Source organism: Acomys russatus, chromosome 31 (assembly GCF_903995435.1).
Source record: "Acomys russatus chromosome 31, mAcoRus1.1, whole genome shotgun sequence".
In the NCBI taxonomy this organism is placed as follows: Eukaryota; Metazoa; Chordata; class Mammalia; order Rodentia; family Muridae; genus Acomys; species Acomys russatus.
This window is the reverse complement of record NC_067167.1, coordinates 28,365,619-28,392,801: the sequence shown is the minus strand read 5'-3', so window position 1 is coordinate 28,392,801 and position 27,183 is coordinate 28,365,619. Positions and strand designations below refer to the sequence as shown.

At 38.1% G+C, this 27,183-nt stretch overlaps 1 protein-coding gene across 5 annotated transcripts in view; it reads right to left on the bottom strand.

The window, feature by feature from the left end:
- Lin7a (lin-7 homolog A, crumbs cell polarity complex component) overlaps positions 1–27,183 on the bottom strand; it is a 137,902-nt gene that overhangs the window by 60,716 nt on the left and 50,003 nt on the right. For 2 of the 5 annotated variants that reach the window (XM_051139924.1, XM_051139922.1), the window contains exon 2: positions 25,238–25,356. In XM_051139924.1, coding sequence (XP_050995881.1) covers positions 25,238–25,356 — 119 coding nt within the window. Of the gene's footprint in view, positions 1–25,237; positions 25,357–27,183 lie in introns of those variants that run through there. The other 3 variants (XM_051139923.1, XM_051139928.1, XM_051139927.1) reach the window with 2 other exon arrangements.

Below are 27,183 nucleotides of genomic sequence, written 5' to 3'. Positions count from 1 at the left end.
TATTTTACATAAATTAAAGTTTATTTGATAGACATAAGGCTTTATAAAAGGAAATAATCAGTGAGGCTAGTCTATCAAGATAACAGGTCCTTGATTACATTTGAATATTATTCAGTTTGACTGCTAAGTAACTAAGAATCCAAAAACTTTGAGTAGTGGTTTGCTTCTTTAATATGGCTCTTCTCAACACAGCTTCTTTATTTTACCCAATTTAGCTGCTCACAAAAATACCGTCTTGTCTTTCTACGTGTTTTAATTTAGTTAAAATGTTTTCCGTTTGGGTTCAGAAGAGCTCATACAGAAATGAAAGTCTTAATTTGGAATGGTTCAAGGCAGATGTTTCCCTAACACTGTTGCATAATCAAATCACCTGGAGACCCTCAAAACATCTGGAGTCCCTGTAACTCCCGCCTCCCAACTGCTGACCAAACAGAAGTGGGATGAAAGCTAGACTAAGGATATCTGGAAGCTTTTCAGGTGACTCTTATATGTGAGAAGGCAAGAACCAGTGGCTCAAACTCCAAGAAATTCCAATAATAACAAGAAATCTCAGGATAAATCTGCATTATTACTTAAGTGTTTTCATCTCTCCAGCAAGTTCCCAGGTGTTTAGTCCACAGGAAGCCAGAGAATGCTAGCTTTGCTTAAAGACTTGTCATAACTGCCACCAAACCACCACAGTCTCAAGACCTACCTCTAGATGCACAAACTCACCCTTGAACTTCCGGTTCACAGCAAGCTGTTTGAGTCAGGACTGCGTGTCTCCCTCTCACGCAGTGTTGAACAAGGAAGTGAGATCAAGATGCAAGACTCAGGCTACAGGAGTAAGAGCGACCCTCCTTGTTTCCTGAGACACACTGGTTAAGAGTGGATGCAGGCACCTGACTGCAATCACATCCCAGCCAGCTGCAAAGAAGAGGCTGGGCTCTATTCACTGGGACATGTCATTTTTGTTTTCCACATTCAATTCCACAGCCTGATACATACTTGGATAAACTACCTTTCATGCAAGAACCCTGTTAAAATTCTTCCACTGCTCTTTATGTAGACACGTGCTCCATATTAAGGAGAAATCATGACATTTTCAATGCTCAGAACAGTATCAGTTGGAACCTACAACCATTTATCCAAAACCCCTTTCTTCACTGGAAAGATTTTGCTCTAAACTTCATTCCTTTTCGCCTTTCCTTATGTTGTATAAGAAGTCAGTGTCACAAAATATCAATTCCTTTTCATTCACATTTGGTTATATTTGCCAGCCATCTCTTTCATACCTAAAACATGTAGGAAAAAAGTTCCACAGCCTGTATCTTATGCTGCCAATTTAACAGGATAGCATTTCACATTTCATTGAAGAATATTTTAGGTTTACAGTCCTACAGTCCATATAATATTTACTTCGTAAGAGTACACTTATAGTTAAACAAATTGAAGACTGGAAACAGATGTTTTTAGCTACTTGTGTCAAAATAATAGATAACAACTTGACTCAATTTTTGTGTCATTTCTTTTCTTCGATAATGCTCCAGTCACCACCCACAAGAGTGTAACAGTAATTATCAGAGACCACCTACCTAGTACCAATGTAATCATTTACAAAGGTCTTCCAGTGTGTCAGCATTTGCATATGCAAGGATGATGAGAGATTTTTTTCCTGCTGGTAGAGATGAAAGAAACTACAGGGGTTTCCACATTCCTCATATATATGTGTTACTCGTCTTTTGAAATAATCTAAGTTGAAGTTCTCAGGAATTAATTAATACACTAATCAGAGAGAGAGAGAGAGATCTATTTAACAGTCTCTGACCTGAGAGCTGTTCATCAGAGACCATTGCGTAGCCTTAATTAACAGGTTGGAAATATATAACCTTTGGATGTGGTCCGTAGAGGGCAGGGTTTTCCTCTCAGTGGGTTTCATGGAAAAGTTCCTATGAGACCTGCTTACTTTCAGGTCCGTCCTAGGGGAAATCCTAGCACAGCGACTAGCATCCAGTGTCAAAAACCAGACATACAGGCAGTGGTGGCGCACACCATTAGTCCCAGCATTTAGGAGGCAGAGGGTAGGCAGATCTCTGAGTTCGTGGCCAGCCTGATCTACAGAGTGAGTTCCAGGATAGCCAAAGATACACAGAGAAACCCTGTCTCAAAAAATTAACTAACTAACTAATCAGAAAAAGACAAAAACAAAAACAAAAAACAGACCTACTACATCTCAAAATGCTCTGACCTGGTTGTATAAGGACAACGGTTTAAAATACAATACCCAATCTAAACAATGTCAAAATTGGGAGCAAAACGCTAGAGTATAGAGCAGAAAATAAAGGTAAGGTGGCCAGCCATGTCTTTGCTTAGGTATAGGAAAGGAAAAAGAGGCATATAGCAGATTAAATCAAAAGAGCATGTCAACCTAATTTTTAAAAGGAGATAGTTTACTAGATACATGGATCATCTTCTTGAGCTAACAGCCAATATAAGTGTTAATGCCTCTGACAGGAGCTTTTCCCCCCATACAAGTGTTTCACCTCTGAAGGGAAAAGTACTCTTGTAGTTGGGAGCCAAGGAAAACCACAGAGTCACCCCCCACACACACACCAAACTCACTCAAGAGAATTATTGAGAAAGACACAAGATGACGGCTGCCTCCGCTTGGGAGAGAAGCAACAGGGAACTGAGTAGGAGACAGGCTTATAGAGATTTGGGGGTGGTGGGGTGGGGGAGTCAAGGGAGATGTTTTCAAGGATGGAGATTGGTGAGATTTCCAGACCTGAGGTTGAAGCAAGCCCAGAATTTCACGCTCAGGGATTGATAGGTTTTGGTACTTTTTTTTTAAACCCGGAAGTGAGTTCAGATATTTTATCCTACATTAAGGCTTGCAGGAACCCACTTTGATAGTTTAACTCATTTCTTGTGTGCACACCCATGTGAACACATATCACTTCAGTCTAACTTAGAGAATTGTTCAGCAGAGAGAGAGAGAGAGTTCTAAAGTTAACCTCAGTGTGTTCTGTTTTTTTTTCCCCAAACAATCCCATTTGTTTAGTTGCTCTGCTTAGTTGCTTCAGGTGGATTCATCTATAGGCAGAATATCTGGTACTTTATCTGAGCACCATGGGGATAACTTAGCAGAGATTCTTCAAGGCTTAGAAAGAAAATTATAATGTAGAATTTTTAAAGTTACATTTTAGGAGTTCTTGGAATAATCATAAAACATTTTTTTGAAGAATACACATACCCCTTTTAATAATTTATTTTTGTGTTTATGGGTATTTTGCCTACATGTATACTTATGCATTGTATGCATGCCTGGTACCCACTGAGGCCAGAAGAGAGTGTTGGATATCCTGGGACTGGAGTTACAGATGGTTGTCATCTGCCATGTGGATGCCGAGAACTGGACCCAGGTCCTGTAGAAGAGCTGTCACTGCTCTTAATTACTGATCCCTCTCTGCAACATCATTATAATTTTCAAAATGTTGAGTAATCATGTCAGCTAACATTGTGTAAGTTTCCTCTGAGACTGAATATTCTATCCTGCAGGAAAGCTCCTTAAGCAGGAAGGTAAACAACTCAAAATAGCTTCAGGAAGTTCCTGAAACTGACCAGATTAGCTAGGCTTCTTCCTGCCATAGCAAACAGTAAGTGCTGACAGTGGCTCTCAGAGGAAGAGAAGCTGCAAAGCCAAGCTGCAAAGAAGACTCTGAGATCAGGCCAGCTGCCTGGAAGAAGCAGATACCAGCCGAGCTGCCTGGAAGACGTTTAGACCAACTGAGGTACCTGGAAAAGGACATTCTCCATCCTGTTGAGCGGCCTACAGCCTGTGCAGTGTGCAGCAGGTTCCCAACTCCATGACCTGTTACCCATGATGGGTGGACTTTGATGTCCTTTCTGCTCCTTTAAGTCAATCCTCATGTGTATTCCTGTAAGCAACCCCAAACCCCAACTAACCTTATTGGATCACCATGTTGGGCTTTGGTGGCATCTGTGCTTTGGTCTATTGTGGCTTTTCCTTCTTGAGAGACTAGATATGTGTGTTGCATCTCCCCAGGAAATGTTTTGTCACACAACCCCAAACAACACATATTTTAGAAATTTGTTAGGAATAGATGGCTATATAGTGATTGTATTATTACACATTTAAATGACTCAACAGCTACTAAGAGCAGATTAGTACTGAATGATGCCTAAGACTGTAAATATGTATAATTATTTATTTAGAGAATAATTTCAGTCTGTTCCCATTTCAGTCTAGGGGAAGATCACATTTGAAACTAGCTAATTTTGAAGCTCTGAAAATTTTAGTTAACTCTTAGCCAACTTTGGATCTGTAGAGGATATCATATACACACTGTTCTTCTACAATAGATATATGTAATAAAAAAGAATGTGTTGGGGAATCCAATCCTATAAGTAACACAGTTGATGTCTCTTTGTATATTAGAGAATGTTACTCCTTGTGGAGGAAGTTACTATGTCCTAGAAATATGGAATTATGAATACTTAGCTCTACTCTAACTACATAAATAATTCCCACTTAAGTGTGCTGTGGATGGTCTTATTTGATATCTTTAAGAAGTTATTGAGGCCTTAGTAAACTTGGTATGTTCTCTCCTTAAATAAAACTATTCTGGTTCACATCAGAGCAGATGCTGTATAAAGTTTAGGAAAGTTTGTGCAGAGGGTGGAGGACACACTGCTGCTGTGAAATGAATGCAAGCAAGAAACACAGCAAGTGCAAAGGAATGAAAGGCTCTGAAGATACTCAGTTATCCTCCCAAGCCAACTACTGTTTGGCAGAAGCATTCATGGTGTTTGGGATACCCCAAAGGGAAACAAATTCACTTGTAAAGAAAAAGTATAACCAAGAGGAGACTTCTTGATCCAACAATTTCAGGACATATAATGCAGCTTATTGCTCATTACAAAATGCTTTCTAGGAATAGTTGCAAATAGAAAATGAATATATATATATATACGGCATGACTTTCCATTGTACTTGAAAACTACTAATGTGATAAGATTTAACAGCAGATAAAGATCCCAAGGAATTATCTGTATACTTTAGTAATGGTAAGCCCAACATTTTATCATAAATGTAAAGAACTTCTCAAAAGAAATGGTTGACTATCCAAGGATATAAAATCAGCACCGTGAAATACCATAGACAGATATAAAGGATTCTAGGTCAAGAACAATGAGAACAGAGGCTCTGTGGAAGTATCTCCTGCGTCAGCTGCTTTCCTCCTCCAGGTGTTCTGGAGGACAGAGGAGGTGAGGGAAGAGAAGGTAAAGCAAGTTGGCTAGTAATTTATTGCTTTGTTTTTAAAGGCCAGGGCAAAGGAAGCTCAGAAGAGAACAGGAGGGAGCAGGAATTGTCCTTGGAACTAGTATACATCCTTTGATGATGTTATTTCCTAAATGACCTGTGACATTAAACTGAAAATATGTGTATTGAAAGGCAGTGTCACATCCTATTGGGACTCTAGATGAGAGAAGCATGGGAGAATAGCAAAGTAGAAGGATCCAGGGATCCTCGAAACCTACAAGTAGAACATTATGAAAGGCAGATTTGGGCCCAGGGGTCCCACTCAAACTAAGGCACCAGCCAAATACAATACAGGCGGTAAACTTCAAACCCCTACCCAGATCTAGCCAATGGCAGAACATTCTCCACAGTTGAGTGGAGAGTGGGGTATGACTTTCTCACGTACTCTGGTGCCTCACATTTGACCATGTCCCCTGGAGGGGGAGACCTGGTGGCACTCAGAGGAAGGATAACAGGTTACCAAGAAGAGACTTGATACCCTATGAGCATATACAAGGGGAGGAAATCCCCCTCAGGAACAGTCATAGGGGAGGGGAATAAGGGGAAAATGGGAGGGAGGGAAGAATGGGAGGATACAAGGGATGGGATAACCATTGAGATGTAACAAGAATAAATTAATAAAAATTAAAAAAAAAAGAAAGGCAGTGTCTAAAATAGCATTTGTAAAAGATTATATTTCAATTTTCAAAGCAAAATAACATTGGTTATTATGCAGTTGCTTTCAAATCCAACAAGGTAGTTTTGTATATTTAAATTAGTCATTGTAATCAGAAACCTCAGCTTTCCTTTTTTTATTTTTTTTTACCCTAGTTGTCAATAGGAACATTGGTACCAACCAATTGACATAGAATTCAATAAAAGTTTTTCTAATCAGTATAGAAAAGAAACAAATAGTTCAATATATGTAGACATTTTCTTTGATTAATCAAAATATCCTGATATCTACAGTTTAGTTAAAGACTCACGTTTAATAAGGTACACCTTGTAAAATAGCTTTTAAAACTAATGTTGATATTACATGGTGAAGTGCTTCTAGACTCTTCTAATACAATGTAAACTTTTCATCACTGAGTATGGAGTAAAGGGGAAAATAGGTTCTAATTCTTTTATCACACAGTAATATTTTCTAAAACACACAATAAAGTACAACAATTTATTCTGAAATGTTTTCACTATTTGTTCACTATGATTATCTACTGATGAGTCTATAGGTAGGGATAAATGTCCTAAAATTGCCTTTAAAGCAATGATTTAACAGAGGCCAGCATTTACTTTATGGAAATTCAAATTTGGAACACTGCATAGTTACAGGATCAAATTGTGAACTGAACCCAGAACTTGGAGTATTATAAAGCTGTAATTTGAATAATGCATATATTTTCATTATTATATTGATTAAGTTAATGTATTTAGGAGATTATTAATGTATTAAGATTAATGTATAGTGTATTTATGTATTTATTTCTTAATATATTAAAGAAATTTATTTTTCTTTACATAAAAATTTAAATACCCAGTATGATTCAGTGATTTTATTACTTGAAGTCCTAATGTCATGAAGATCTTGAAAAATGCCTTTCTCAAAATCTTAAAATTTTCAGGCAAATGATGGACCTAGAAAAGATCATCTTGAGTGAGGTGACCCAGACTCAGAAGGACACACATGGTATATACTTACTCATAAGAAGATATTAGCCACATAATACAGGATAACTACACTACAATGCAGAGACTGAAACATCAACTAAGGACCATGTATGATGTGGACCTGGACCCTCTGCTTAGATGTAGTAGCACAGTCTCCTTCTGTGTGCCACAATGTGGAGAGTAGGGACTACTTCAGACATGCACTCTGACCTCCGAACTTTGATCACTTACACCTGGCAGGGTGGCCTTGCCAGGCTACAGAGGAAGAGGTTACAGGTAGTACAAATGAGACTTGTTAGGCTGAGGTCAGATGTTAGGGGAGGAGGGCTCCCCTTTCTGAGGACTAGAGGGGGGAGGGAGAGGGAATGAGGGAGGGACAGGAGATCAGGAGGGGATGAGGGAGGGGGATACAATTAGCATGTGAAGAATTTAGACTGCAGAACAAGAAGGTAACTTACATAGCTAATCCCACTATGTGGAAATACCTCTGAGACTGGTTGAGACATGATTGTCTAGGCATAGACATTGCTTCTTGTTGGCTACAGAACCCCTATGAATTATTACTAAATGCCATTCTTTGTATGGCATGAATGAAGATTTACAGCTGTCCTTTTTTTCTCCTGCTCATACAAAGAGCATAAAACCAGCCTTAATTGTTCTGTGCATCATTCACATCTTATGCATTTATAATTTTAAGAGTGTATAATGCTTATGAGAAATTATATGTTTTCAGAACAAAAGAACCAGACATTGACATTGGATCAGACCTGACAGGATTCATTCTTCTCAGCATGCTGGACACTGACATCCTGCATCCTTCATGTTCCAGCACCAAGTGCTTCCATTGCTTTTCCTCATCAGAACAAGACAGCTCCCAGGACACCTTCAAAGAAAGCTTCCAATCCCAATTGGTCCAGCACTTCACACTGTCCCACACAGGACTCTAATTAATCCTGGAATTTCTGAACATTCAGAAATGGACCACAAACACTATTCCTACCCTGTTTAACCATTTCTCCAATTTTATTTGGGCCCCTACAAAGGTATTATTCGTTCCAAATCCGCCAGAAGAAACCTTAAGAAAACAATGCCCCATTTCCTTTAAGGGGGGTTGGGTAGGCTTTTTGTTGCTTTCTTGGGCTATAAAGGGCTGTTTTCAATGGTAGTTGATTATTAGTTATTATTGGTCTTATTTAGAGAGAAAACAAGTCTGGGCTCAGGGATGTCTCTCTTTTCTTTTATCTTCCATTCTTAGATTTGGAGATAGAGGTTGAAAAGAAAGAAGAGAGAATATAGAAATATATAGGTCAGGTAGAATGAAAAGTAGATTAGTGAATCTACTCCTCAACTTAATGCCTCAATTGTCTCTGTGAGTTCAAGGATAACCCAATCTACATAGTGAGTTCCAAGTCAACTAGGGCTACACAGTGGGACCCTATTTTTTAAAAAAAAGTATAAAGAAAACAATGTCAAAGAGATCAGTGGGAAACAAATCTATATGACTGAGGCTTCCCATAATCTCAATTCTCCTTGGCCCTCATGAGTAAGGATCATTCCTGCACTTAGCGTGGGCAACACATGTGTTCCTTATTGTCAAGGATATATTTCAGTCAGTTACTGAGGCCTCCAGGACTACATTGCTACTCTCCCTTGGCCTATTTCTAGATGAAAGCCAGAGGAGGGGACAAACATTTTTCTGAAGACAATAAATCGGTGTCTTAGATAACTAACGTAAGGTAAGTGTTCTGTTGTGTTATTCTCTGCTTGGCTACTCATGTAATTTTTATGTTTGTTAAGCTTTGAAATACTTTCAAAGACAACTTTGATTTTATGCTACTCAGAGAGCAACTAGCTTTGATGTCTGGTTAAAAATCTCTCAACCTCATTTTCTCATCTATGAAATTATTATACCAAAATATGATAATAGATCAGTTTCAAATGACCAAACCATGAATTTTAATTACTGAATTAATTCACATTACATCTCCCTCCTCTCCTCCTGGTTTCACCCTCCATCCTTCTTCTTCCACCCCCCTTCCCCTACACCTCAGAAGAGGGGAGCCCCCCTACTACCAATCCACTAACTCATCAAGCCACATGAGGGCTGAGTATGTCCTCTTCCCCTGTGGCAGGGGCAAGGCAGCCCCACCAGAGGGAAGCGATCCAAAAGTAAGCAACAGAGTCCATGCCAGAGACGGCTTCAGCTCCTCTTACCAGGAGACCCATATGAAGCCTGAGCTGCCCATTGTCTACATCTGTGCAGGAGGCCTAGGCTTTAAGAAAAACATTTGAGCATATTCATTTTCCTGGAAATGGGCTCAATAATTTCATCCAACTTTTGAAGAAAGTAACAATTCTTCAAAGGCAAGTAACAGAATAATGACATCTGTGCCAACTTCTGTTTAACCCCATATATATTGCTAATATTGTGTCAAATACATTAGATATTTTCTATATGAAAATCCATACAACTTATTCATACACAGAACACATAGTTGCTGATTGCTCATTTACTTTCCCGACAGACATCCTCTATACTCATTTTCTATTGTAATGAGATAGAGGGCATGGCTGTCTCATGAGGTATCTGACTCTTCCTAAAACTTAATTAACTTTAATAGAATAAATGGAAAGGAATAAATCATCAACTTGAAACTTCTGTCTTTCAAGCAAGACTAGACTGTGTTCTATGTCTTTCTTTCCCCACTAGGCCTCAGATACACAAGGGAGAACTGGAGTCATCATAATTTTTATTTTATTTTATTTTATTAATTTATTTATATTACATCTCAATGGTTATCCCCTCCCTTGTATCCTCCCATTCCTCCCTCCCTCCCATTTTCCCCTTACTCCCCTCCCCTATGACTGTGACTGAGGGGGATTTCCTCCCCCTGTATATGCTCATAGGGTATCAAGTCTCTTCTTGGTAGCCTGCTATCCTTCCTCTGAGTGCCACCGGACCTCCCCATCCAGGGGACATGATCAAATATGAGGCACCAGAGTACGTGTGAAAGTCATACCCCACTCTCCACTCAACTGTGGAGAATGTCCTGTCTATTGGCTAGATCTGGGTAGGGGTTTGAAGTTTACCACCTGTATTGTCCCTTTTTATAACAAAAACTCATCATTGTATATATATGAAAATCCATGGATATCTTACATTTACTATCTTTGCCCCCCCTTTCTCTTTCTGTCCCTGCCCCCCCCACCTCTGTGTGCATGTATGCATGTGTTTCTCCCTGTTTGCCTCTCTGCTCTGACACTGACACACACACACACACACACACACACACACACACACACACACTTCTCACTGAAACAAAAGTGAAAATATTTATAGTCTAAATTAGATGCTATCTGTCTCACCATAATCATAGCAACAGTTCTCTTGAGAAAGATAAGTGGGTTTTAATGAAGGGATAAATAAACTGACTGGTTAAACAGAGAACCCAGAAGCAAATTGCGTATGTACATTATGATGTGTAATCATGTCATAGATTCAAAGGCTCTATAGCTTAGTCACTATGTGAAGTCAGAACTAAAGATTTATCCTGTGGTCAAAATATAAACTTGTATGTGTGTTCATACTATACAGAAAAGGAAACTCCAGCTGCATATGTTTGAAAAATAAAATTTTTACTTTAGTAGAAAATATCGGTAAGTATTTGGACTTTAGGCTTGGAAAATAGGTTTTCAAAGAATGGAGATTATTTTAAGAAATGAATGTGTAATATCAAGAATTTTGTTCATGAAAGGCACATCAAGACAAATTAACAGCTGGTTGGTAGTGGAGTATACCTTTAATGTAAGCACTCAGGATGCACAGGCAGACGGATCCCTGTGAGTTCGAGGCCAGCCTGGTATACTGAGAGAGTTCCAGGACAGCTAGGGCTACATGGAAAAATAGTGTTTTGACAAACAAACAAACAAATAATCAAGCAAAAACCAAATTAACAAAATTTGCCTGTGTGTGTGTGTGTGTGTGAGTGTGTGATGTATGTGAGTATGGTATATGTGAGCAGAGGCAGACCACTTGTCCTTTTCTTTAGCCTTGTTTAAGACAGTCTCTTGTTTTGCCTCTTACTATTCCAGACTAGCTGGCCAATGAGCTATTCCAGACTAGCTGGCCAATGAGCTATTCCAGACTAGCTGGCCAATGAGCTATTCCAGACTAGCTGGCCAATGAGCGTCCAGGAATTCTGTCTCCCTCTTGCTTATGTGGGCTCCAGGAATTCTAACTCAGACCCTCATGTTTACATGGCAAGCTCTATGGCTGTGACATCTCTACGATCCTCATTGTCTTTAATATTAATTGCTCTTTTACCTGTTAACCCATTTCTGTGTGAGAGTCTGTGGTCACCCAATGTGAGACACATATGTAGCATTACTTATAGTGAAGACATGGAAATAAGTTAAATGACCATCAATGATGCATACTATCATTCACAATAGATTTTTATGCCATGGTAAAAACAAATGAATCAACACACCCCCCCCCACACACACCTCCCCCAACACACACACACACACACAAAGTGCATAAATCTTTTTTTTTTTTTTATTCTGGTTCACACTTTATTTATTTATTTTTTTTATTAATTTATTCTTGTTACATCTCAATGTTTATCCCATCCCTTGTATCCTCCCATTCCTCCCCCCCCCCCATTTTCCCATTATTCCCCTCCCCTATGACTGTTCCTGAGGGGGATTACGTCCCCCTATATATTCTCATAGGGTATCAAGTCTCTTCTTGGCTACTTGCTGTCCTTCCTCTGAGTGCCACCAGGTCTCCCCCTCCAGGGGACATGGTCAAATGTGAGGCACCAGAGTACGTGAGAAAGTCGTATCACACTCTCCACTAAACTGTGGAGAATATTCTGACCATTGGCTAGATCTGGGAAGGGGCTTAAAGTTTACCTCCTGTATTGTCCTTGGCTGGTGCCTAAGTTTGAGTGGGACCCCTGGGCCCAAATCTGCCTATCATATTGTTCTACTTGTAGATTTCTAGGACCCTCTGGATCCTTTTATTAGGGCTTCCTCAAGACCCAGCTATTCCACTCCTTGGAATATACCCAGAAGATGCTCCAGCACACAACAAGAAAATTTGCTCAACCATGTTCATAGCAGCCTTATTCATAATAGCCAGAACATGGAAACAGCCTAAGTGTCCCTCAGTAGAAGAGTGGATAAAGAAACTGTGGTACATATACACTATGGAATACTACTCAGCTATTAAGAACAAGGAATTCCCGAAATTTGTGGATAAATGGATTGAGCTAGAAATGATCATAATGAGTGAGTTAACCCAGAAGCAGAAAGAATCAAATGGTATATACTCACTTATATCTGCATACTAGCCCAAGGGGCATGTCCCACAAAAGCCTTCACTTACCAAGTGCATAAATCTTAATAGTGATCGTTGTTTAAGAAAAAATTTAAATGAATGAATTAATATAACTTTTATTACATACTCAATAAATAAACTCAAAATAAGTAATGTGTGTGTGTGTGTGTCTTTAAATCTTTAAATCTGGAATATGTCCCTTCAAGTGAAGAGGACAGGAAGGGAGGATGGAGGGAAAAAAAGATAGAAGAAAATAGTTGTCTTGCATATATTTGAATTATATATGATAGCAATTTTAATTTTTTGACATATGTGAATCAATGTCAGGAATAACAGAAAGCTGGTTGAAGAAATAACAATTGGTAAGCTAACAATTTCAGTAGGATTATATAAATAGATTTGTCTCTATCAACACTGACAACACTAAAGAAAAGGTTAAGTGACTTGTTCAACAAGGGGGAGAAATAGTTGTCATCGATGGTACCCAAAATAGAAGTTCTGATTTCTACTTCTGTGATCTCGCCAGCAGACAGAATGTTCATTTCCTTTAACTGATATAAAATACAGCTTCTCCAAGGAGTCTATTATTTTGAACTACTGTGTAAGTACATGTAATTACAAGCTTCTTGAAATATGGTCCTGTTTAGTTTATCATTTGTAATAGCAAATGAAAGTTTGGGCTCAGCATTTACCCAACAGTGATGTTAACAGCTTCCAGTGGTATTGCACACTACTGTGAGGGCCTGTTTAGATAGATAACTTTAAGATCAATGGCCTATTAGAGCAATTACAGTGTGAGAAAGTTCCTGCCACACAGACCTTCTTCTTGCTTCCAGAAAGTGATGTGTTGAAAGCACTTTATATATTATTTTTAAAAAGTCTGTCTACTCAGAGAAAGCTGCAGAAACAGAACTACAATTGTACTTTTAGATTTATTTTTCTAATGAGTGAGGACATCATTCTTGTGCTGCAGTTTCCCAGGTGAAATTATGAATCACCTCCTCAAAAGCAACTGAAGTGAGTACATCTATTCTTTGTTGTTGTTATTATAATTATTATTTTGATATGTATAGCATTTATGCAAAAACAGAAAAGGAAGCACATATGGCCAGTAATTATAAGGAAGGATGTTCAGCAATTTAATGATCAAATAAATACAAATTCTAACTGCAATGAGATACCATTTTACTGGTGAATATTCAAATGTCTTTGCTTTCAATTGGTGCACATTTAAATGTCTCACGTACATTTAAATATTCCACTGTGCCTGCACTCTCTATTGCGCTCACACACATAAAATTCACATATTTCTATCGTCCACATATGATGCCTTCTTTTCATGGAATTGATACATGATCCATATGAAGAAAATCAAGGCTGTGTAACTACCAATAGACAGAACTGGTGAGACTTTAGAGAAATGATTAGTAGAACAGTATTTTCATGTTGGTCTCATAATCTCTTATTGGGGAACAGTCTTTATTTTGAGGGTGAATAATAGAAAGGTATGCATTGGGTGTTTTTGAGACTCTAATGAAATCCTTAAATAAAATTCACTATTGTGGGCCTGGAGAGATGGCTCCATGGTTAAAAGCACTGACTGCTCTTCCAGAGGTCCTGAGTTCAACTCCCAGCAACCACATGATGGGTCACAACCATATATAATGTGATCTGATGCCTTCTTCTGGTGTGCAGGCATACATGCAGGCAGAGCATTGTATATATAATAATGAATAAATAAATCTTTTTTAAAAATCCACTGTTGTGTGTTGCTAAAGTTTGAATGTTTCGTTGCCAGAACTCAGGTGTTTTCAATACGATAGGCTTGGGGAATAAGACTTGTCATATAAGTGAGCCGTGAAAGCTATTGATTTATTTGAGGGAGTAAGTCCTTATAAAATAGGTTCCTGCAGCTAAGCTAGATTCTTACCTTGTCCTTTTGCCTGTGGGTATGAGGCAAGAAGACCCAATAGACCTAGATGCTGCCATCTCGATCTCCAGTGCTTGTTCTTTAAAAACTACACAGCCCCAGATTTCCTTTCTTTTCTTTTTTCTTTTTCTTTGTTCCATCACCAGAAAAAGTGGATTAAAATATATTTAAGTGTTTATTCACCACCAGCCCCTTGCATTTATCCTTGATTTTATTTCATATACTGCAAAGGATTAATTAAAAAAAAAGGCTACTTCCTGGACATCAGTGAGGACAAATCTACAAATCACATGATTAAAAAGCTTTATTTTGTGTATAAAGTTCAATGAGTAGTTAAAATTTAGAGAATTTTTTACGTGAAAATGTTGGTGTTATTCCTAGTTTTTAAGCACTTCTGTGCCCATTTCAATATTAGTGAGTGCTCCAAGTATGTGACTTTTAATAGCAAAGAGGATCAAATACCCACTACACGTAGAATGGCTCTCATTGGGACATGTGAGTTTTCTCTAAGAAACTTCAGTTGAATTCGAGTTGTGTTTTCAAGGGAAATAAAATCAACTTGAAAAGTTGTCATCAGCAGCCTTTGTTAGCAAAAAGAGGCATTTTAAATCCTTCTTTCAAATTTGAGTGTTCTAAAGAGAAGTGACCTTTTGAAGAGTTCTGTTCTCTTCCCTGGTGTTGGTGGAGCTCCCTGAGGATGACTGGCAGGAGGTAGCTTTTAACTTCCCTGACCTCTCTGTATCAGGGAAGGCTCTCCTGTCTTCAACTCAAATTTCCCCTCTAAAACAGCAGGCATTCAGAGTTTCCGACCAAAGGAAAAACTGTAATTGCAAGAATATGGAATTGCTAGACCTCAATTTTAAGCCTAACATTTACAACAAAGTCCTGCCACTGAAATAAAATAAAATTCTCTAGTCAAATTGTTTTAAGATTCTTCTCCTTCTACTCAAAAAATATTGAAACTTCTGACCCTGGTTCAGCCAGATACTTGAACACTTTTCCTCTGGAAAAGCCATAAAACTTCAGGTAGCTAAAACAATGCCCTTAGTTAAATTCTAAAAAAAAAAAAAAAAGCCTTTTGAGAATATAGTTCTAACAATATCACTATGAAATTACTAGGACATTTTCAAGGACTTAAGCAAGACATCTGTTAGGGAGATGCAAGGCTTTGACACTAATGCAAACTGATGGCAAAAAGAGTAAGTGCCTCTGGCTTCCGCACACTAAGAGAGCTAGGCTTTGGATGGAGACATTGCATATGTACTGCACATGTATAGGCTCTGCCAAGGCTTTTCTTCCATTAGGACTTTTGCTTCATTAAAAATACAGTTCACTGTTGGAAGAACGTGGCCTTTAAAGGTATCCGGAAGCATCACTCATATGCACCATGGGTCATTAGCCTCACATGGTACATAAAACTCAGAAACAATGACAGTTTTTGCCCAGTTGCACACAAAATGGGAATGACACAGCTGCTATTTTCACTACAGTTGGCTTCGAAATATTAGCAAAATGTCAGAGTTCAGGAGGAGGTTATATCAAATGAATAGAAGCTTTACTTGAGTTTTCCTCTTTTTGAACTACCCACTAGTTTAAGCATTTCTAGATCACTTAAGTTGATAAAGCTCTTTTGAGTTACTTTTTTGTTGTTGTTGTTTTGTTTTGTTTTAGGTAAAAGTGTCAAGACTTTCATGATGGGACAAATATAAATAGAGCAATGTACTTCCTTGTAAAGTTTGAGGCTTTTCTAAGGTGAAACAGTAATCTACACTGTGTGATGAAGTTTCAAGAGGCTCAGCATTAGCTTTCCTGATTATGTACGCTCACTGGTAGGAACCTTAGCACAGAACAGTCTGGCTTTTGTGTCTCGTTCCATTTAGCAATGCAAATAAATTCAAAGGAAATGTGAAGGCCATCAACTTTCTTTCCTTTGACAGTTTCCAATTTTAATTTAATGTGAAGAGAATGAGACGTGCATAACCACTTCCTTTAGCTCTGTTGAGTGTGGTGGTGTCCTGTATGTCTTCACACTACAAGGATGGTAGCTGTGCATGAAGAACCCATGCTACTCTGCCCATGAATAAAGAAAAGCATTAAAAAAAACTTACTAAAGCAACAAAACTAAACCAAACAAAAAACAACCCCCACACATGTCACCATGCACAGGGTAGCTTTTGCACAATAAGGGAAGGAAACAAAACTTATATAAAAAGTGTCATGTATATACAATACATCTGTGTGTTAGCTCTTAATTTACTATGTTTATACATGATCTTCAGTTTAGGATTTCCTGTTACAGAAACCTACATATGGCACAATAACACATGAACAAACTCTTCCTCTAATGAGGGCTTAATGTTTAGAATATTTAAGAAACTTAGCAATTTTTTGTAATTTAATGTAAAAAAAATGAATGAAAAAGCTTAATTAATACACAATTCTTCAACCATACAAAAGCCCATCATCACCCAGAAAATACAAATGAAACAACAATTAGGGATCACCTCACAGTAGTAGAGAAAAGATAACCAAAACTTTTCAGGATGGAGAGAGAACACTGTTGATAGAAATGCACATATCTAAAACTGTTTTGAAAAATGTCATGAAAATTCTTCAGAAAATTAAAAATAGAACCAATGTATGATTCAGCAATTCCAGTCTGGGAATATACCCAAAGGAAATTCAAGTGGAATGTGCAAGAGATATCTGCACTTCTGTGTTTATTGAAGGACAGTTCACGAGAACTAAGAATTAAAACAAAGGCTACAAGACACTTCAGTGGGTAAAGACACTTGCTACCAAGCCTGATAATCCAAATTCAATTCCTGGAACCCACATGGTGGAAGGAAGGAACCAACTCCTGCCATTTTTCCTCTGTCTTCCACATTAGTACAAGGGTATGACCCTCCACGCAAATAAATAAATACATATAGAGGTCTTTAAAATACTAAAATAAACCTAAATCTCTAACAGAAGATGAATACATAAAGATATGTGGTACACATACACAAAAGAATAGTATCCGATCATAAAAAAATGGATGCAGTCCTATTATTTGAGACAAAATGGTTGAACTTTCAGGACATTACATTGACTGAAGGAAGCTAAGCACAGAAGAACAGATGCAATGGTTAATGTTGGTGGTGAATTTGGATAGATTTTAAATTAACTAGCAGACACACATCTGGGAATATACGAGGGAGAAAAGAACATCCATCCTGAAGATGGAGGAACTATACTGTTAATTGAATAAAAACTGGAAATAAAACCAAGCAAGACCACCAGAGTTGTGCCAGCTTTCATCTCTCTGTGTCCTGATAGAGAATACAGAGCAAGCAGCTCCCTCCTCATCCGCTGTGCTTGGACCACATGCCTTGTTAAACCCTGAGCCCAAACCTCTCTCTTCTCTTGAGTTGCTTCTTTCAGGTGTTTTGTTAGAGAAAGTAGAATGCTAAGTAGGACAACAAACGCTGCATAATCTCACTAAGATGTGAACTCTAACAGCAGCTCATTAGAGGGAAAGAAGAAAAACAACATCTGGAAGAGGAAAGCGGAGTGCAGGCTTTCACAGAAGTTCTGTGTTCTGCTGCACGTTAGGGAAATCGTGGTTACTTTATATTTCAAAATGACTAGAGAGAAGCTTTGCAGTATTCCCAGACATGATGAAGGCAGTGAGTGATGCTCACCAAACTGATTTGATCAGTATGCAAAGAATACATATATCAGGCATCAAATCATATCATACAGATAAAAATCAAAACCTCTCTGTCCTAAAGTGGCTTGAAACACATCCTCTTACCTTTGTCATTGCTGCTAAAGACACTTTCACTTCTAGTGAGCCCATTGGTGGATGTTCTCACATATGCTTTGGTGTCCTACGTTCTTAATTTTTCATCCGGCGCTGTGGCATGACTTTTTGTCTCTCCCCTTATCCAATCAAATTGGCTAACTAGTCTTAAGCGGCACATGATTTCCCTCCTCATGCCAACATCACTCAACTTGCGTTGTCATTGCTGGGGCAAGTTATCCAGGTCTTTTACTATGTTGAGTGAGTTAATCTAAAAGCAATACTGTGCATCAACATCTCTCTTAATATTTGGGACCCCTTACGAGCGTCTCCATTTTTTTCCTTGATTAAAAAAGATGCAGAGATACCCTTTTCTTTGTCCTAACTAATGTTTCTATTAAAACATATCAGATATTTTAATTATTATCACAAGACCTGGAAAATCTTTCCTCCAAATTTTTGCCATTTGCTAAGTGTTTGCTCTTAGCTAGGCATTATATGTGTCAAAATATTTAATACTTTGTTTCATTTTACTTACTCTTCCCATGAAGTTATCTTTGTCTTATCTCATTTTTTAAAAATAGAAGATACAATCAAGATCACAGAGCTGAAGACATTTAAAGATTATATAATTAAGTAACCTAGCAAGGGAGCTGACGTAGGTTTGCCTGAATGGATTGGCAATCATCTTTGTGCGTTTTCGATTCACTATATTAATCCATAATACTGCTTACCTGCCTGTGCTTCCTTTTATTCCTTTCCTCCCTCTCTCTTATCTGTTCCTATTCCCAATTCTCTTCCATTCTGTCTTCTTCCCGGTTTCTTCCTCTTTGTTATCTTTGTTCTCTCTCTTTATCACTACTGACCCAAGTACATGTTTCTCTAGGAAATCCAGGTTCTCTATCTTCTAAAGAATAATTAGCTCTTCATGAAGCTGCTGTCCACATTTTGGTTCCCACAGCAGACTGCGCTGCACGGAACACCCTCAACAGATGTGTCATAGGAATTTTCTCAAATGTACTCCGCCCAACACACATTGGGGAAGACTGTAACTCTGGAGAAAAAAAAAACATGTCTTACTAAATATTAGCCTGAAAAACTTCATAGTCTTTTCTTTTATCTTGTTTATACCTTTAAGAGATACGGTATAAAATTTGCATGGGGAATAGGTTGGTAATGGACAGCTACTGAATTCTATTCCCAGGAACAAAAGAAAGGAACAGAGAAACAATATAGAAGCAAATAAAACCTATGACTCACATCTCTTAACAATAGTTATGAGGTACACAATTGCCGTAGGGACCTACACTCACTATTAATTTCACACACACACTTATTTATTTATATTTATCTATTTATTGTATTGTATTTGATATGGGGATCCAACTAAAACCTCGTCAATGTTATGAATGTAAAAATAAGCAGCCACCCAGCCTTCTTTTAATAAAAAGAGGGGGATGTACATTGTACCAATTAAAGATACTGCCTGTAAACTTTTACCAAAATAAATTTTGTTTGATTGTAGTATTTGGTCAGTCAGGATAGCCTTGGTTATGCGATGGAACAACAATCCTAAGGTATTGAGGACAGGGAGTAATAAGTATTAATTTCTTGCTTTGCCTATGTGTTCATTAAGGTTGACTAGGACATCTGTTTCTCACTCTGAAATCCTAGGGTGGGGGGCTGATAACATATCGCAAACTCCCTAGGAAAAGGAGGAGAATATGGTGAGCCATTCACTAACCCAATTGCTTCCAGTGGAGAACAGAGCATGATAATGTTTCCACCCACACGCCACAGGATAACCACATCTACATTTAATGAGGATGGAGAAATCCAGATGTAGGTTGTGATAAGCGGCCGATGAGAATTGGTATATTTTTGTTCAACTTTAAAGACTAAGACAGAATACTATGCAAGTGGAGGTGGTATGCTTTTTCACATTAGAACATTTGAACACATAATATACGGTGATTGGCTAAAGAAAATAATCCGGGTGACTATAATTTTGTTCTATACTTTTGGTTCAGACATGCATATTAGAGTAATAAATGTTGCAGGCCATCCTTCCTGGGATTCAGTCTTGGCAGTTTATTACACATGATCCTGGGGAATAAGAAGCACAAATGCCTTACAACCTGGATGATGGCCATGGAAACCAAATTACTAGTTAAGTTTTTTTTATTACTTTGGCTATGAAAATAATTTGTATTCAGTTGCTGAAATTGAATGTTCTCTCTCTTCTCTCTCTCTCTCTCTCTCTCTCTCTCTCTCCCGCTCTCTCTCGCTCTCCCTCTCCTCCTCTCCCTCCTCTCTCCTGTCTATCTCTCTCTCTCTGTCTCTGTCTCTCTCTGTCTCTCTCTCTGTCTCTCTGTGTCTCTGTGTCTCTGTCTCTGTCTCTCTCTCTCCTTCTTGTGTATGAGTGTGTGTTAATTGCTTAGTTTATTTTTATTATTTTTTATTTGAGAATTTAACACAGTACATTTTATCATCTTCTTTCCTGTCTCCCAGTTCCTCCTGGATTACCTTCTTCAAACCTCATATTCTTTCTCTTAGAACAAAAGAAAGAACAAAAGAAAAGGCCACTAAAAATCTTGGAGTGCAATCTGTGCCTGCCATCTACTGCTAATCATGGGGGCTGTCCTAGAGGGCGATTGATACACCCAGTGTCTGCCACTCCACTGAAGAAAACGGATTCCTTTCATCTTCCAGCAGCTATTGGTTGCGAATGGCTTCTTATCTTGAAATAGCACGTTGTGACCACTTCCCCTTTTCAATACGGGGATTATCTTTGGGTTGAGTTGTGCCAACCTTGTGTGTGCTGTCACAGTTTCTGTGACTTCTCATGTGCATCAACCCAGGTGTGTCTAGGAAATGCTGTTTCTTTAAAATTATCTACTTTCACTGGCTCTTACAATCGTTCTCCCGTTTTTCCTGCATAGATCCATGAGTCTTGAGGGGAATGGTGTGATAACCATCCCATTTAGGGCAGAGCACGCTAAAATTCCTCACTTTCTGGGCATTAAACAGTTGTGGGTCTCTGTTAATTGCTGTCTACTGCAGGAACAAGCTTAGCGGCCAAGGGTTGTGGGATGGGCTGATCTATGAGCACAGCAATGTGTCATTAAGAGTCGTTTTATTGCTGTGTTCTTTAGCAGAATGATGATGTTGGTTTCCCCCACCAGGTCCTGCGATCTATCTTCTCTCAGGCTCTTTGTTGATTCAATATAAGGTATTGAATCAAGAGTTGATTCAATATAAGGTATGAGTTCCAACTCGTAGTGGGCCTTAAATCTAATAAAATGTGGTTCATTGCTCCCCTAACATTCATGCCACTATTGTACCAGTGGGCATGTCTTGCAGACAAATCATTATTGCAGCTTGCAGGGTTTGTAGCGGGGGCACATTGATGATTTCTTTTCTCCTACAGCAGCATGTATTGTACGTCCCAGAACTATGAATGGATGGTCTTTTAAATATGGTCATTCATACCCTTCTTTATCTTATACACATATGAACATGAAATATTGGGGAGTGAGGGACATGAAATATTAAGGGGAAATCCCATATCCTGGCAATTATCTTGCTATTAAATTGCTCTTATAAAATTATTTTGGAATTATTAAATTTGCACCTCAAACTTTAAATTTTAGGCCATTCTAGCTAACTATTCAATGCAGAGCTAAAATGTGTTGGAGTTATAACACACACACACACACACACACACACACACACACACACACACACACACATACACACACACAATGGCCAGTGCTTTCCAATCTTTACTACATCTCTCATTCAAAGTCTTGTGTAAATATTCTTTTATCTGCCTGAATAGATATATCTTATCATAGAAATGTGGTATCACATATTATACCATTTCTTAGTCATGCATTCTGAAGTTACACTCCCAATATGGGAGCAGTTTAATCATCGACTGGGTTCTTTCAAGATCTGTCAACAATAAAACACAACCACAAAGGCAGCGGCTCTGTCTGTGTGCTAAGTTTAATGCCATGTGTGGCTTGGCAGATTAGTGGCTGGTGTGCTCTCCTCTCACTACTCATGTCTGGGCATTGTTTGCAGACTTTAGTACTACAGATAACAGAAAATAAGTTAAGAAAACTTTGAATATTTTCTGAGAATTGACTTTTTTAAAGCTCAAAACGTCATTAAACGCTTCTATTAGAAGCACTGTACATATGTCAAGAGTTGATTCAGTGGTCTCATCCTACTGTGTAGCAAAATATGAAATTAGCGCATCATACACTAGTAATTGTTGCATTTATGAGGCATTCTTAACGAAACCTCACTCTACCTCTTACTCTGAGCATGTTATTGGCAGTTGTGTGACCTGTATCTGGTTTTTCTCTGTTAACTATCACCAATAATACAGTTTGAAGTTTAGGTAGTAGATATTTCTGGGGGAAAAAAAAAAACCCAGATGATTTAACAACAAAAAATCCTAAAGATTATTTAAATAAACGAACACCAGATACTTCATATTCCATGCCAGTCATACAGAGACCACGAATAAAAGTATTCTTGGCCCAAGCTGATTTGACATTTAGGTGTTCGCTGCCAGACTTCCTAAAGTCTTTTCCTTTATTGGCTTTTGATTCACCTATCTGGCAGCCTATACTCTATTCTTTGGTGTATTTGTCATTGAAGGGATTTCCATTAGAATACCATTTAAAGACTTTTTTTTTTTTAATGTGTGTTAGTTACAATTTTGCCATTGCTTTCCATAGCAGATGGAATGCCATGCGGAGATAATAATAAAGATAACTGCAAGTTGTAGATGAACAGGCAAATCTACACCACTGCTACCAGTGCCGGCAAGATGATAATCTCTATGGAATAAGCACTGACTATGAGAACAAAATTATGACTATCTACATCAGTGCAAACATAAAATTACTTTTGTAAGTTGAAGTTTGTAGAGCATTAGGGAGCTATTTTGCTTATACTCTTTTTTTTTTTTTTTTTTGAGCATCTTTTTTGTATTCTTTGTTGTTAGCATGTATTGATTATATTAAACAATGAACTTCACTGTAACGTTTTCACACACGCCTATCCAATCTTCAAGCCCCAAACAAAGGATGAACTGATAATTCTATCTCTCAGATATTACATACACTGTTCATTTCCACCTCCGAAATATAAAGCATTTGACAACATTCTGCTATTGTACTGCTGCCACCATTCCATCTCACTTGATATCCTCATTCTTTTGTTTCTGATCTCTTGCTTTTACTTTTGTAGCAGCATGTGTGTTTATGCAGCAGTGACAGAGCCCTTTTCCACAACAAATCAGGTCAGGCCAAGACTTTCTCAGAGTGTCTCAAAGAGAATAAAGTGCAGTGTTTCCATATGGTTTATGGAGCTTTAAGTAGCCTGCCCTCGGGCTGCTTCTTTTCACTCATGCACTGAGACTGTTCTTGCATTTGAGGGTTTGCATTTGTGATTGGATGTGCCTGGAATCCTATCCTCTTTGGGATGTGTGTGACGTTTTCAATACTTAAATTAGTTTTGGTTTGGTTTGGCTTGGCTTTTGTTTGTTTTTTTAATCTCACTCCAATCCCTCTGATTCTGCTTTTCTCTCTCTCTCTCTTTTTTTTCCTGTCTGTATCACAACTCTCCCATTCTCTATCATAGGCTTCCTTGTCACCATTTTCTTTCATGAAAAGTGCAAGACTTGTCAACACAGAGAATTCAAAACTGATCATGATCCATATGGTTATTGAGCAGAGATAAATATTTTATATGCCTTGTCCTTGAGTCACTCCTGGGGAAATCAGAATGGTATGACACAGAAGAGATGATAGAGTCTCTGAAAAAGGAAAAAATACCTACCAAGTTTCAAGAGATTACACAATTAAAAGAAGAAGAAAGAGGCTGGAGGACTTAGCTGCCTCCACGTAGTTCACAGGACATTATCTGGGAGGAGTCTACAGGTTTCTGAGTACCTTGTACTTTTCATACCAAGGTGAAGACATCTATCGAACTAGTACAGCTCGTGAAATTGCTTTTAAGCCTTTGATCAACTCACAAATTGAAAATTTGTAATGTAACTATACTTATTTATTAAAGCTACGTTTGGTATTAACAAAAAGCAAATAGTGTACAACTTCACCCGAGAGACATTGAGCACAAACACAGTATAAGTCAAATGCACACCAAATCTAAACTCTCAGTGCATTGCAGAGGCTACAGTTTATATCTACAGAGTATGTGCATCTCTTCAGTTAAGTAGGTCTTTTGTACCTATTAATGATTCAGAAGCCAGCATCATCCACTCCCAGAGTTACAAAAGTTGGCAGACGTCTGCTTTGTCTGTCCTTAGAGGCATGTGCTCTGTGCTAAACCAAACTCTTTCCTGGTTTTCAGTGGGTTCATATGGCCTTGAGAAGGAGACCAACAGAAGACCGACCCATCAGTTGTGATTCATAAAATAACAGCTATGCTTGATTTATATGCTCTGGGTTCTGGTTAATGAATTTTTACCTAATGAGTGATGGATGAAGGATAATAGGTTACTAAATAAATGAGATAGCTTATATATCAAGAAGATTTTCTTGTGAGCAATTAAATTAATCAGTTGAATAACTTAATTCTACCACAGTCCAATTTATGGAATTTAAACTGTCATATGAGCACACTTGTTTTACCTCCCTTAACAAAAACAATGGTTAGCCAAGAAGCATCATGCAGATTTGCTAGAAAGGCATGGCAGTCTATTTGGAGATTTTTCCATTATCACACTAGACATTAATATTTCAGTAACCATAGCTTCAATTGCTAGGAAGTTACTCTTTCTGATTTAACTATGAAAGATTTACTCAAGTGTACCCCTAAGGGATCATCTCATTAATTATGATTATTTCTACTTGAATGTCCAGGTGGCTTCGTGTAACTGTTGAGTGGTCCAGAGTGCACACCTACAGTCACCTGCTGAAGCACATTCTTCACCGGTATCATAAAATCAACATTTGGTTTTTATATAAATGTATCATTTCCGCCTGGGTTAATTTAAGAGTTTAGCAGACTAAATTATATTTCATCATCTGTCCAAGGAGCTAAAAACAGAAAGTGAAGATGTACTTCCAAGCTTAATAATTTCAACTGTTTATATGGCAAAACGTGCCATATGTCTCAGAAGACATATGGCCGAGTGCAGCTGTTAAACTCTCAGGGTCCTACCTCTCGGATGGCTGTACAAAACTCACTCTGAAGCACCTTTTTGAGAGACTGTAGCTTGTGCACTGGGACTTCTCCAGACTCTTGTAGCTTTTCCAGTAGTTCGATCGCTCTTGCGACATCTGAGTAGGGAGAAAAATTGACATGGAGACACAATATAAACTATCAGATCAGCAAAATGCCAGAATTTCAAGCAACTGATTACATCATTCCAACTGAGAATCAGATGGGATTCATTGTAAAATAAGAATTTATAACTTAGAGCTTATTGATTTCATCTTCTGGTCAAAGGTCACTTTAACTTGTAAAACATAAGGCTTTACTTATTTCTTTTATGGCATTTTTTTATCCTTAAAATCACTAAGCATTCTAGGCTTAAGACCTTTCTACGTTGGCCCCTTATATACTGAAGTGTGTCCACTACAACTGTCCAGGACTTTTAATTTTTGAGTTTGCCTTTTCTTTTTTGTAGACATTTATTATAGCTGCAATGTCACACTTATTCATCTGATGATTTGATAGTTGTGCAGCTCCTTCATCATAAACTCTTTGAGGAAGAAACTTCACTTTTTTGTTTGCCAAGGCTCCCATAGTTTGGTATGATATTAAGAATAAATATTGGAAGGAGAAAATGATTTGACTGGCTCTCTCCATCCCACCACTATTGCGTTGTTGCAGGTCCTCATCATTTGTCCGACTGAAGTCATTTATTTCTATGTTCTAGTTATTTGCATGTTCTACAATGTTACCTTCTCAAAATAGAGATCGGATCACATCTTCCTCTATCAGCTTTTAGAGCAATAGTGAGTTTTCAAGTATTAATGTCAAAGGTTAATGTATCAAGAATTATGTTATCTTTCATAGCCAGCAAAAAGCTTACATCCTTGGATTATTTTACATTGCCAAGAGAAAATAATGTAACGAAAGCCTATTTAAAAATATTTATAGTGACTCCTTCCCGCATAGTTGCTCTAGTCAGCACCCCACTGAAAAATTTCTTAGGCATTAAACAGTAGGATACTAAGCTTTCAATTCTTAGGCAACTAACTACAGAACATATTAAAAATCACTGCGTAAGATTATAAGTCCATTCATCCATCCATACATATAGCTATCAATTTAAGTTTCTGTTTTATGTAGTGTAAACCTTATCAAGAACAATATATTTCCTTTGTGAAATCATGGAATTCACAATCTAATGAGAAAAAACAATATAACCTCACACTTGACTATGGGAGAAAATTTTAAACTTCTGAATTTGAGCAAGCAGTGTGTGTGTGTGTGTGTGTGTGTGTGTGTGAAGCAAATTAACAAGAAAGGTCCTGAGAATTTCCCCCATAAGTAGTGATTTTGATTGCCAACTGTAGCCTGGAGTAGAACAAATCATGAAATCAATGTTATCCTGTTGGTTTCCAAAGTCTTGGCTTCTAGTACATAAGCTAGAGGATGATGCACTCAACTGGGCAACTCCAGGCACATAGGCAATTACTAACACACCAGCCGAGATGTTATGCATTCCCAGCACATGAAATACTCTACCCAGATATGGCATGGGCACAAAGAACTTGGGAGGTTTAAAACGGGGCTCATTATGATTTTTTTCCTTGCAACCAGATCTTTTCTTCCTGCACTTTCTAGTTCCATTAATAGGACCCCTAGCAGCCTGATTCCCAAGCTAGACTGTGGCATCATCTTTCACACTCACTCCCACATGCAGTTAGTCAGCAAGCGCCATAGATTCTATCTGAAAAATGTCCTCTGTGTGGAATTCCCTTTCAGGGAAGCCTTTATCATTTCTCACCTGTGGGACTGGAATGGAACCTGACTGGTCTCCTTTGGTTTTTCAGTCCACCCACTGCACTGCTTCTAGAGTAGCTCCCTTGAATGACAAATCTAGCTTTTAACACCTTTGTACATAAAAGCTCATTGACACTCAACTCCCTACTAGA